The 12855-nt window shown below is 64.5% G+C and overlaps 2 protein-coding genes across 2 annotated transcripts; one reads left to right on the forward strand and one right to left on the reverse strand.

The window, feature by feature from the left end:
• Window positions 1-3588: 3588 nt before the first annotated feature.
• Window positions 3589-4632, forward strand: FUT7 (fucosyltransferase 7; the record flags this gene model as incomplete). Its single annotated transcript, XM_082008941.1, has 1 exon — window positions 3589-4632. One exon carries the CDS (start codon window positions 3589-3591, stop codon window positions 4630-4632), a length of 1044 nt encoding a protein of 347 aa, XP_081865067.1.
• Window positions 4633-8230: 3598 nt separating this feature from the next.
• On the reverse strand, window positions 8231-12425 carry LOC309412200 (POU domain, class 5, transcription factor 3-like; the record flags this gene model as incomplete). Its single annotated transcript, XM_082009043.1, has 5 exons — window positions 8231-8606; window positions 8861-9025; window positions 9561-9691; window positions 10088-10199; window positions 11934-12425. 5 exons carry the CDS (start codon window positions 12423-12425, stop codon window positions 8355-8357), a joined length of 1152 nt encoding a protein of 383 aa, XP_081865169.1. The 3' UTR covers window positions 8231-8354.
• Between the last annotated feature and the right edge of the window lie 430 nt (window positions 12426-12855).

A 12855-nucleotide genomic window follows, 5' to 3' on the forward strand; every position in this document is an offset into this window, starting at 1 on the left:
CAGCACGGAGGAGCTGCTGGTGCCACTTTAGCTGACGATTTCAAGATGAGTCAGTGGGAGCCAAAGTCATGCTGGCATCCTGTTTTCAACCAGGCTGTGGGTGGCAGACGGGAGGCACCTGGGCAAGGCTGAGGGCAGGGCCCTGCCTGCACCCGTCCCAGCGCAGGCAGGGCACTTGAACCCCCAGCACACGCGCCCGGGCAAGGAGCCAGCTCCTTCCCAGCACCCGCCAAGAGGGAATCACCTGCGGCCCTGGGTGGCAGTGCCAGGCTGAGGCTCTGGGGCTGATGCCCCTCTCCATCCCCACCAGCTCTGCCACGGGCAGCAGCAAATGCCGAGGAAGCGCCTGGTTCCAGTCTGAGCCAAATGAGCATCTTGCTGTTCGGCTGGTCCTGCGTGATTTTGGAGGGAGATGAATGTGCTCGGGGTGCACAGCCAGACCCAACAATCCTTCTTTCAAGAATAATAGTAATAGTAATAGTAATAATAGTCTCAGCAAAAGAGTGTTTGTGGGGTGTGCTTTGGCACAAAGCTGCCAGCTAGCAGAGCTGCCCCATGGGCTCACACAGCCCTGCCGGGCAGCTTTCCCCCCTGCACAGCCATGGCTTCAGCAAGCAGCAGTGCAGGCAGGAGTGACACAGGCAGAGCAGCCCACTGGGGCTCAGGACCCTGCCTCCATCCTGCCCCACAGGGCTGGGTGCCCAAGGTCGCGGTGGGGTGGCAGGACTCAGTCTGAGTTGGGGATCTCTACCCACTGTCCCCTCCTCCATACCACCTTGTGCCTTCTCCCTGTCCCCTGGCACCCCTCTGCCATGGGAGCAGGAACCTGGGAATGTGGCTGGGGAAGGTGGCCAGTGCGGGCATGGACCCAGTCCCCGCCGGCTTGGGAGGGGACCCTTCCCCACCATGGGGAGTGCTGGAGTGCCCCGGTGCAGCGCGGGGACACGGGACCATCCCACAGACCCCAAACCGGGGGATCGGTGCCTTGGAAAACTGCAGCCCAGACCAGGGCATTGGGGCTCTGGCTGGCAGCTGGGATGGGAGAGACACTTGTCAGAAAGGAGCAATGCCGTGGGCTCGGTTTCAAACCTGGCACCTGGGAAGTCCCTTTGGGTAACGGAAATCCCACGTGGGGCCACATGCGTGTTCTCCACGGAGCCACAGCCCAGCTGGAGGATGCGGGGGGAAAGCACAGGGGGATGGGGCAGGATGTGCAGGCACAGAACTGTGAGCAGCACCTGCACCAGGAGCCTTTCCTGGGGGTGCCAAGGCATTGGCAGCACCCACCATAGGGCATGCACTGGGCAACAGTGTCCCACCCTGGCATGGGGCATGCACCCGGCGAGAGCGCACGCACTCAGACCTGTGCAGCACCCAGCCATGGGGCAGACACAGGGCATGCACCAGCCAAGGGCACGCACCAGCCAAGGGCACCTACTCAGCCACAAGACGCCCAGACATCTATGGGGCACATGCTCAGCCATGTAGCATTCACCCAGCCATGGGACACTCACAGCCATGGGGCATCCACTCAGCCACAGGGCGCACACCTTGCTGTGCGGCACCCACCCAGCCAATGGGTCACCCGCTCAGCCACAGGGTATCCATGCAGCCATGGGTCATCCGCTCAGCCAGAAGGCACCCACCCAGCTGTGGGGCACCCACGTGGCCATAGGTCACCCACCCAGCCAGAGGGCACCCACCTGGCCATGGGCATGCACCCAGCCAGGGGTCACATCGCTGCCCCCATGGCACAGGGGAAATGCTGGGTGCCGGCTGTGCCAACCGCTGCGTGCGGCAGGAAGGACCCGTTGTGGGGCCAGGATGAGGCAAAACCGCAGAAAAGAGGAAGCCCTTGAGTGCCCCAGCCCAGTGCCGGCAGCTGCCCAGGCAGACGCACGCAAGCACCTCGCGCGCTGCCACGCCGGCCCTTTCCCGGTAAGTCTGAGCTCAGCACACCGCTGCCTGCCATGGGGAGAGGGGCTGAGAAACGGGTTGGGTCCTGGCACTGCCGCAGCAAGGTGTCCCCTCCCAGAGCATCCTCAAAACGGGGGCAGCACCCCCACTGCCGGGGACGAGTGGGCAGAGGGACCCCAAGCACTGGTGCCGCTGTGTGCGGTGCAGGGAGCTGGCAAAGCTTTCCCAGCCCTCGCCGCTTTGGATGCCAGGTTTTTCTGGAGCCTAAACTTAGCTCATGTACTTTAGCAGGACAGATGGAGCAGGCCGAGGCAGGGAAGGGATTTTTCACAGCAAAGCTGCAGCAGCTGAGGTGGGAAAGCAGGGCACCACTCTCCGGGAGGCTCCAAAATCACAGAGGAACCGGCACAGCCCTGGCCAGCAGCGGGGCTTAGGCAGCCAACACCTTTTCAGAGGTTACCTCGAAAGGGAAACTGCCTTTGGTGCTGAACGCCATGAGCAGCCCGCGGGTGCCGAGCCCTGCCCCTGGGACTGGCACTCCTGGGTGGGCTCAAGCTGGCGGCTGGTCCCCAGCCCAGCCAAGCATCCCCCGTCGCTGCCCCCCCCACTGCTCTCTTCCCATCAGCACCGCTAGTTAAAGCACAGTGCCGCCAGCGGAGGCCTGAGGCAGGCAGATGGGCACCACGGCAGGGCAAGTATCTTGCGGCTGGGGTTCCCACATGCCTGCAGGATGAGTCCCGGCAGTAGCAGCCCCAAATGGCTTCCTGCCCACACTGCTCTCCCTGCCCTGCCTGCGGGGCACTGGCCATCTGTGACACCCTGAAAATAAAATACAAGTGTTTGGGACATTGAGGCTGCAAGCTCCCAGCCTGCTGGGGCTGCCTGTGCCCTTGGTGGCTGGGGAGAGGCCCCCAAACCTGGGGAGAGCCCTGCCATTGCTGCAGGAGGGTGCTGGGGTGAGGGGCACTTCTTGGGCAGGACACTCTGGTCTTGTCCTGAGTGGGGTTCTGGACTTCCCAGTCACTCCAAGGGACACCCTGGTTCACAGCTGGAGCCCCCCATGAGGTTATTTAGGCAGGACCCGGGGTATCCCCCCATGTCCTTTGGTGTGTGGCCCCATCCTGCAACCCCCCAGACACCTTTCTCCTGAGCTTGGCTGTGGCAAGGCTGGCTGCATTTCAGACTCAACCTGCCCCGGGCAAAGCAAATAGGGTGGAGTGGAACTGTGGCTGTTTGTCAGGTGGGGAAACTGAGGCACAGAGCAAATACCAAGGACAGCATCCCTTGGGCATGTAACGGGGAACGGTGCCAGGCAGCTAGGCAGCTAGGATGGGGGAGGTGGGTGGCTGCTGCCCCTCAGCTCTGTGCCCCCCTTTGGCAGCTTCTCTGCTCACCCTGCAGATGGGGACACCGGGGACAGCAGGAGGGTGACACAAAAGCCACCATGGGGTGACAGCAGCTGCACAGGGGACTGGGGCGGGGCAGAGGTCAGCAGAGGGGACAAGGGTGACACTGGGACCCATGGAGAAGCCCTTTCTGCATCCCCTCTGACCCCAGCACCCCCTCACGACCTGTTGCCCCCGGCAAGGCGAGCTGATGGCCCTTGGTGGCCTCTCCTCTCTCCTAGCTGTTGGCTCTGTCACCCGAGAAGGTGATAGCCAGCCCAGAAGCATGCTCCGGGCATCACCACTGCCATGGCTGCTGTGGGGCCGGCCTGGCGTGAAGGCAGCAGTCACTGCTGGGGTGTTTGTAACCACCCTCTGGAACCTGAGGTGCTTCCTCAACCCCTCCACGATCTCCGGAGAAGCCCCCAAGCACGCTAAGCCGCTGGTGGTCCTGGTGTGGGAATGGCCCTCAAAGCAGGTCCCCAACATCAGCGGGGACATTTGCCATGAGCTGTACGGCATTGCGGGCTGCTGGCTCACCACAGAGCGGCGGCTCCTGGTCCAGGCAGACGTGGTGGTGTTCCCCCATGCCAGGCTACAGCCCAGCAGGGACAAGCTGCCCAAGGAGAGGCCGCCAGGGCAGAACTGGGTGTGGGTCTCCCTGGAGTCCCCTTCCAACACTAAAGCTCTAACGGGATGGAACCAGACCTTCAACTGGGTGATGACCTATAGACGGGACTCGGACATCTTCATCCCCTACGGCAAGCTTGTGCCCAACCAGTCAGCCACTGTGAACATCCCTGTGAAGACCAACTTGGTGTCCTGGGTTATCAGCAACTACCACAGGACTCAGAAGAGAGCTGAAGTCTACAGAAACCTCTCCAGGTACCTCCATGTGAACATATATGGGAAAGCAAACAGAAAGCCACTTTGCAAGGACTGCCTGTTGCCAACGACATCCAAGTCCAAGTTCTACCTAGCCTTTGAGAACTCCATCCACCAGGACTACATCACTGAGAAGCTCTGGAGGAACTCGCTGATGGCTGGCACTGTACCCGTGGTGCTGGGGCCTCCCCGGGCCAACTACGAGCAGTTTGTTCCTGCAGACTCCTTCATTCACGTCGATGACTTTGGTTCCCTAGCAGAGCTGGCCACCTTCCTGAAGACCATGAACTCCAGCCGCTACCAGCAGTTCTTCACCTGGCAGAAGAGGTATAGCGTGAAGCTCTATGCCGACTGGAGGGAGCGTATCTGCACCATCTGCACTGCCTACCCCAGCCTGCCCCACGGCCGAGTCTATCCCAACCTGGAGAGCTGGTTCAACACCTAGCGCGGGGCTGGTGTGCTGGGACCATCGGGAACACATCTAGGCAGAGAATACTGGGGTGGGGGAAGCGTGGGGCAGCCTCCTGCAGACCAGGACATGGGGCAGGGAGGGATGCGGGAACCCACACCTCTCCTCCCAGCCCCGCTGTTGCCACACTGGGACCTTGAGCAACTCTGCGCGAGTTGTTTCTTGCAAAACAGGACTAACCCCCTGCCCAGACCTGACACTGACCTACCTTGCCAGGGTGCTGGCAGGACAAGAGGGTGCTTCAGAAATAAATGACACGGTGCTGCAGAGGCGCTGCCTGCGGCATGGGGGCTGGGCAGGGGGCTGGCAGGGGCTCAGGGTTCCCCAGCCTTCCCCTGTGGTCGCCCCATGCCACCCCCCAGCACCTTCTGCTGAGTGGTGAAGCCTTGGAGGCAGAGGCCCCATGGTGATGGCAGGGGTGGAGGAGCCGAGCTTGTGGCAGCTGGGGGGGCCCAGCACCCCGCAGCAGGGACGGAAAGCACAGCCTCTGCTCCGCCACTTCCCAGCAGAGCCCAGCAGCACCCATTTCCCGCACCCACCCCCACTCTTGAACTGTGGGTGTCACTGTGCCAGCGAGGACCGGCTAGGCACCGGGTGCTCTCGAAAGCAATCTCAGCCTGCTCAGTGCCCAGCCGAGTCAGAGAAGGATGCTGTGGTTTCTCGCTCCCCTGCCGGCACGCCTGCCCTGCTGCGGCAGGAAGCCAGCAAGGCGGTGGTGTCCGGAGCCTCTCAGCGAGCCCAGAGCAAAGCCAGTCCCCTGGGCACCCTGCGGCACTGGCAGCCTGCTCTGTGTGCCCCTGGTACTACCAAGCCCCTGCGCACGCACCGTGCACCCCAGGCACCTGCATTACCAGCACCCTGCAGTGCCACACACACGCCACGCTGTGGGCACCCTGCGCCACGCATACGTCCTGCACCATGGGGACCTTACAGAGAGCACCCTGCACTGTGGGTGCCCTGCATGGAAAGCACCCTGCAGTGGGCACCCTGTACCACACACCCTGGGCACAGGCAATGCCCTGACCCCCCGGGGAAGCACCCATGGGTGGCAGATGTCAGGGTTGGGTGACAGGACCAGGGGGTGGGACATGGCTGCTCCATCTGTGCCTTCCTCCCAGTGCCATCAACCTGATATAAACTCATTTGACTCATTTTGTCACGGGTTTCCCCCGGTTTCCCTCATTGCAGCCCCAAAGTCGCCCAACCCCACCCTTTGTCAGCCTATGAGCTGCCTGCCACCCTCCAGGACCTGCTCCCCGTTTCCGGGGTGCAGCAGGGATCAGGCATGCAGTGACACCCCCCCAGCAGAGGGGACATTCCTGCCCCAGGCTGGCGCTTCACTGGCCCCAGCAGCTGCTCACCCAGCCCGGCCCTTGCCGGGTTGCCGTTTGACAGGCACGCTGCGCTCTTCAGGTTTCTGTGGCTTCCGATTTCCGTCATGTTTTGTCTTCTGGGTCAACAGAGAACGGAGCAGGAGCTCTGAGCGCCCACAGGCAGGGCGCCGGGGCAGCGGGATGTGGGGGTCCTGCCTGGCTGGCCTTTTGCTGGAGTGGAAAATCAGGGGAAACGTGGAGAGAAGCAAACCTCAGGGAGGCAACATCCTTCCCAGGCTTTCTACTACCGACCCTGCTGATCGCCAGCCTCCAGCACCCCTAGCCCACACCCCCCCACAGTGCCAGGCTGCAAAGGGCGGCAGTGGCTGGGGGGCAGTTTCCGCTGGGTGCCGTGCGTGGCTGAGCTCCCACCCTGCTAGCAGGCAGGGACGTGGGCTGGGGCACCCAGCCAGGTCTGCAGCCCAGCCCTTGGCGGGGACCCGAGGTGCCCACGAGCAGCTGCCTGCAGTGACCCCGCTCCTGCCCGGCCTGCGGGAGCAAGGCTGCAGGCCAGCCTCAGAGAGCAAACCCACAATTTATGGGCAGCCATAAAAAAAAAGGGGCTTTTCAGAAGCTTCCCTACAGGTTTGGTCATTTCATTGCTTCTGCTCAGGGAAAAAGTCCCTCGGGGGCACAGGCTGGTGGCAAACCAGGCTGCAGAGGCCATGGCATTGAAAAAGCAAGGCGTCATCCCCCAGACACTTGCTTCTCCCATCTAGGCTGGCACCTCCGATCTCCACCAGCTCAGCCCCCTGTGCCCACCCGGACCTGCCTGGCTTGGCTGGCACTGCCCGGTGTGGCCACTGCAAGGCTGCCTTGGCTGGACCAGGCACACGGGAGCATTCCTTGCCCACCAGTGTCACACTGGCAGCCCCGCGGCCAGGACAGCCCAGGCTTCCTGTACCTCTGCCCTGCCCACCCCAGGGCTGGGCGCTCAGCAGCTCCCGCTACTTCCCCACCCGCGGCATCTACTGGAGCACCCTGCGAGATCCCGCTGGGCTTCCACCCTTCCGAGAAGCAGCTATGAAAAAAACAGCTCAAACTGGGTGGAAGGTGACCCCCATACCCACTCCTGACCACCTCTGCTTTGGGGGGCACAGCCCCGCCAAGCTGGCACCATTCCTGGTGGTGGGCCAGGCTGCAGGGAGCCAAGAGCCGGGTGTACAACCGGGTGTACAACCCTATCTGGCTGTACCGGTCCAGCCCCACCATGCCCCCACATGCAGCCAAACGCGGGCTGCCTGGCACCGTGGAGGAGCAAGGATGCAAGGGAGGCAAGGAAAGGGTTAACTCGCCCTCATGCCCCAAACAACTGAGATTTATTTCATTGCCAGAGGAAATGTGATTAAGAAAAAAAAAAATCATCAACTACAGCAGGCTCAAAGGCACGGGGGTGCTAGCAGCATGGACAGGATGGTGTCAGCCCCCCTGGGCTGGGATTCCCCCAGAGAAAGATGGTCCCTGGGCAGCCAGTCTGGGGCAGAGGGACAACAGCTGGAGAGTGGAGAGGCCATGGGGGACCCGGGGTGATGCTGGGCACAAGGGCTGGGGAGGACCCCCATGCACCCCCAAAAGAAGCCCTGCCAGCCTGGCCAGGGACGGGTGAAGCTCTCCTACACTGCGGGGCAAGGGATGGCTGGGGCTGCGAGTGCTCACCTCCAGCACCACGCTCCAGCACTCGGCTCGCCCCGGCTGCCCAGGAAGGTGGGCAGAGCCGCCAAAGACCCCAGCTCTGGGCACAGCGCCCCAGCCCCGCTCTATGTGACAGGGAGGAGGTACCTGGGAAACTAGCAATCACTACAAAGATTTTTGCTCTTTAAAAACTACGACCAAAAACCATTAAAAAAAATGATAAAACCACCCACCTCCCCCCCACCCATCCCCTCCAAAAAATCTAAAAAATACTTTTTTCTGGGTCTTGCAGGAGAGCAGCTCGGCTGGACTGGGGCTGGGCGCAAGTGGCTCCGCTCAGCGCCCCGGGCACGCGTGGCTTCGGTGGGGTGCAGTGAGGCAGGAGCAGCTGCCCCCCAGGAGAGGTCAGAAGGGGGCTGATACTGCTGGGACCAGTAAACTCACATAACTGGGAAAGGCTGGGAGCAACCGCAAAGAGCGGGCACCATCCCTGTGACAGGCTCCCAGCCCTTCCCCTGCCCCTCATGCCCCAAAAGCCATAAGGCAGCCCAGTGAGTGCCCAGGCAGGCCCTGGGAGCGGGAGCGGGGCTGTGCCCATGCCTTCTCAGGGCGTAGTCGGGGGGAAGCTGCCCCCAGAGCCAGCCCAGCCGCAATGTTGGGGCGGCACCACCGCCAGCCCCCGCAGCCCCTGGTTCAGTGGCTGCTGTTGCTCATGGAGAGCCCAGGCTGCAGCGCTTGAGGGAACATCTCGGCTTTGTGGAAGGGCGGCATGTAGACGGGAGGGGAGGGAGCCAGGCTGTAGCCCTGGGATGTCACCGGGATGGGCAGGCCGGTGGGCACCAGGGACTGGTTCATGTCGTACATCACCCCCTCCGCCTCGTTGCCGAAGGGCAGCAGCAGCCGTTTGCCTTTCTGACGCCGGTTGCAGAACCAGACCCGGACCACCTGCGAGGGAGGGGAGATGGGGAAGGGTGAGGGGGGCAACCCCAGGCGCTGTGCGGGTGACAGAGACCCTTCTGCTGGTGGCATCTCCACAGGACCCCAACCTGCCAGCACAGCACCCTCCTGGGGCTGGGCTCAGACAGTGGCCAGCCCCAGCCACTCTCCCACAGCTTCCAGTATCAAACTGGCGCAATGCGGATGCTCAGGAACCACAGCCATTTGTTTGGGCACCCACCCTGCAAACCCTCCCAACCTACGTCTTTGTCCAGGTTGAGGTCCTCGGCGATCTGGGAGATCTCCTGGGGACTGGGCTTCACGCACTTGCGAAAGAAGCTCTCCAGTGTCCCCTTCACGTTGGTCTCGATGCTGGTCCTGCGTTTTCTCTTCCGGGCTTGGGCCAACACTTGCTCTGCATTGCACATCTGGAGATGAGAGATCACACGCTTGGCCACAGGGCTAGCAATGTCCCCCCAGCCTCTGGACACATACGCAGCTGGCTGCAGAGGTCTGGGAGGGATGGGGACAGGCTTTGTCCCTATGACTGTCCACCGAGTGTCGCCCCACTGCAACTGGGGCCATTTGCAGTGTCCCAGTACTGCCTGTAGCTGGTGCAGGGGGGATAGACACATCTTCTTGCATCCCTCCAGGCTCCCCAGGGAGCAGCAAGCTGCATCTCCAGCTCATCTAATACTCCAGCAGGACCTGGCTGCTGAGACTGGAGCTGCCACAATTGTCACAAGGTGCCTGCAGGCGCATTTGGGCTCCCGCAGACTGGCAGAAGGTGATACCCAGTGCTTCCCCCCACAACCGGACTGAAGCCATACCAGCAAGATGCTGCTATGGCACAAGATGCCAGCTGCTCCCCTCCTCTCTCCCAAAAAGCACACATAAAAGGGATGAGAAACTGCAGCTTGATGGCTCGTAGGTATGCGGCACCCCCGACTCCCGGCGCCGTACCTCTTGCATGTTGTCCGTGTTCTCCGCCTCGTTGAGCCAACGCTGCAGCAGTGGTTTCAGCTTGCACATGTTCTTGAAGCTGAGCTGGAGCGCTTCGAAGCGGCAGATGGTGGTCTGGCTGAACATCTTCCCTGTGCAGGCAGGCATGGCATCACACACCGCTCCTGCCCCCATGCTGGGGGATCTCCCACCTCCAGCAGTCCCCTGGTATCCCCCTCCAGCATCCTTGTCCCTTGGGATGGGGATCAGGAAAGGCATTCTCCCTGCTGCTTCAGCAGGGATTTAAAGCACTGAGACACCCTTCAATAACCAGCTGCCGCTATTTTAAACCAGTTCCTTGTTATCACACCTTTCCAGCATGAGCGAGTACATGGCCAGAGCTCGGGAGCCCCAGGAGCCCCGGGGCCGGTGCTCACCGCCTCCTTTGCGGGTCGTTAAGGAGCAGAAATCTCCACTACCCCAGTGCTCCACCCCCCTCCCAGGCCTCTCCTTCCCCCCGGGTGTGGCGAGGGGACGAGGACCCTTACCGTAGAGGGTGCCCAGAGCCAGCCCCACGTCAGCCTGGGTGAAGCCCAGCATGATGCGCTTGTGCTTGAGGTCCTTGGCGAACTGCTCCAGCTCCTCCGAAGTTGGCGCATCCTGGCAGGGGCGGGGATAAACTGAGAGGTGACAAACTCGCGCCCAGGGGCTGCCGAGAGTGGGGCTGCCGGTGCGTCGGGGTCGGTGTGGGACAGGAGAGGGCGCGGCTGCCGCCTCTGGGCGATGGGGTCCTTGGGGCGACGGGGTGGCAGAAGGGTTTTCCCCAACCCCCGAACAAGGGGCTCTACTCAGGGCCCCAAAGTGCCTCCACCCCACCCCGCCCCACGCAGGACCCTCTGGACACGGCACACCGCCCAGCTCACACCACGCTGGCGTGGCAGAGGCCCCGGCTGGCACAAGGACCCGGGGCCAGAAAGCGGGTCCCGGGACCACCCAGAGCTCGTGCTCTGCACCAGCACGCCCTGGGGGTGTCCCCTCTGCCCCCCAGACTCAGACTCTGACCCAGAAGCACTACCGATGGATACATTTGCTGATGCCCCCCCCGCATCCCACAATTCGTCCCCACGGGCTCAGCTATCCCGGGGTGTGAGCACCCACCTCCCCATGGCTCTCGGGCACGGCGCAGCGCCGCGCCAGCCCCTCACCCGCCTGAGCCCAGGGCAGGTGAAACGGCTGAGATGCAGCGAACGATGAAAGCACCCATGACTCGAGTGGGACTCAAACATCCCTTTGCCACAACCAGGCTCTTCCCTTCTGGAAAGCTGCTTACCCAGGTGCTTCCCTTCCTCCCTGCAGCGCAGCCTTCAGCTGCTGCGGGGGCATTTTGCAATCTTTTACCCGATTTCCACATTTGCAGTGCAATTTCGGGTTTTACAGACGTCTCTCCTGCGACCCAATCTCGGCTTTTAATTCCTGGCGTACATCGGCAGCCAGGAGCATCATTCCTGCCACGGGGCAACCCTCACCCTCCCTCAGCCGGGAAAACCCATTCCTAACCCACACCCACCGCGGCAGGCTGCGACCCGGGGGACGCGAATCCCTCCACGCTCCCACCCCTGAGTTTGGCGTGCGTGGGGAGCTCCTGAATCCCCGCGGCACGTACGTGGCATCGGCTCCGCACAAACCCAACCGAAACACCCGTCACAGCTCGCAGGAACTTTGGAACAAACCCCGGCATCATCTGCCGCTGCTGCCCCCGAGGCGTGATTGTCTGGGAGGGACGCGTTTATATTATGCCAGGACTTAAAAATACTAAAAACAAACCCAAAATACAGCTGCCAGTCGTACTGGTGACTAGAGCTGCCAACTCCCCAGGCCCCCTCCGCCTCCGCGCTGGCTGTGCCCGCGCCCCGGCAGCCGCCGGTGCCCGCGGAGCCCGGGGGAGCGGCCGGGGAAGCCGCCTCCGTCCCCGCACGACCGCGGGCCGGAAGAGGCTGCCAGGAGCCGGGCTGCGGCTGCTCCCCAGGCCCCCAGAACCACCCCTCTCGCCCCGGGGCGCTCCCCTCGCGGGGCGGCTGGCCCGGCCGGGCCGAGCCCCAGCACTGAGACACGTCGGGCCGGTTCAGGGCTCCCCGGGGGCAGCCAGCGGCGGGAACAGGCGGGACGGCCCTGGCGAGGTTCCCGCCCGTGCCCGGCCGGTGGTGCCACGAGGAGGCCGGGCAGCTCCCAGCCCCGACGGGGCGGCGCGATAGCCAGCCCAGGCTCCACTCCCCGTCTCCGCGACGGCACCGGGGCGCAGAGGGGACCGCGGTGTCCCCGCGGCGGCACCGGGGCCGCCGTCGCTCTGCCGGGCTGCGGGGCAGGGCAGCCCGTCCCCGTCCCGTCGGGTCTCACCTCGTCGCCGCTGTCGCTGGAGTGGCCGCCCTCGCTGGCGGCGCCGCTGGAGCTGCCGCTGCTGCCCAGCCCAGAGAGGCCGCCGGAGCCCGGCTGCAGGGCGGCGGGGCAGAGCTGCTGGCCGGGGAAGGCGGCGGCGGGGCCGGGGAAGGGCGGGCCGGGCAGGGCGGCGCTGGCGGCGCCGGGGGGCGCGGGCCCGGCCCAGGGCGGGGCGGGCCAGGCCGGCCCGCAGCAGGCCGCGGCGCGGGGCTCGGGCGAGGGCTGGCGGCAGGGCCGGCCCGGGCGCGCCTCCGCCTTGGCGGGCGGCCCGGCGGGCGGGGGCAGCCAGGCGCGGGGCGGCGGCGGGTCGCGGGCGGCCTCGGGCTCGGCGGCGAAGGGGAAGAAGAGCGGCTGGGCGGCCGCCCCGTCGAAGCCGCCGCGGGGGAAGGGCGGGCCGCCGTCGGGCAGGAGGCCGAAGGGGGCGGCCGGCAGCCCCCCGTCCGGGCTGAACATGCTGCCCGCGGCCCTAGGGCTCCATGCGGGGGCTGCGGGGCTCCCGGCCGCCCGCCGGCCGCTGCCTCCCTGCTGCGGCGCCGCCGGGGCCTCTGAGGGCGGTGGGGCCGGGCCGGGCCGGGCCGGGCTGTATGGAAATGGGCCCCGGCCCCATTGGCCCCGCACCGGTGGGTCGGGCGTGAACTTGATCCCCCCGGGGGGCGGGGGGGGGAAGGTGCGATGGAAGGTGGGCCGTGGCCCGCCCGCGCCCTTCCCCTGGGGCTGTGGGGAGGAGAGGGCCGGCGCTGGCCCCGGCGGGCGAGGGACCCCACTGTGGGGTCTCGCACCCCTCTGGCCCCGCTCGCCACGTGTGCTGCGAAGGGCAGAGCCCCCACCGCCCCCCACATCTCGGGGGTGCTCGGTGGGGCCCACGTCTCCAAATGTTGGGGCA

This window comes from Phaethon aethereus (assembly GCF_964289735.1).
Source record: "Phaethon aethereus genome assembly, chromosome: 20".
Classification (NCBI taxonomy): domain Eukaryota; kingdom Metazoa; phylum Chordata; class Aves; order Phaethontiformes; family Phaethontidae; genus Phaethon; species Phaethon aethereus.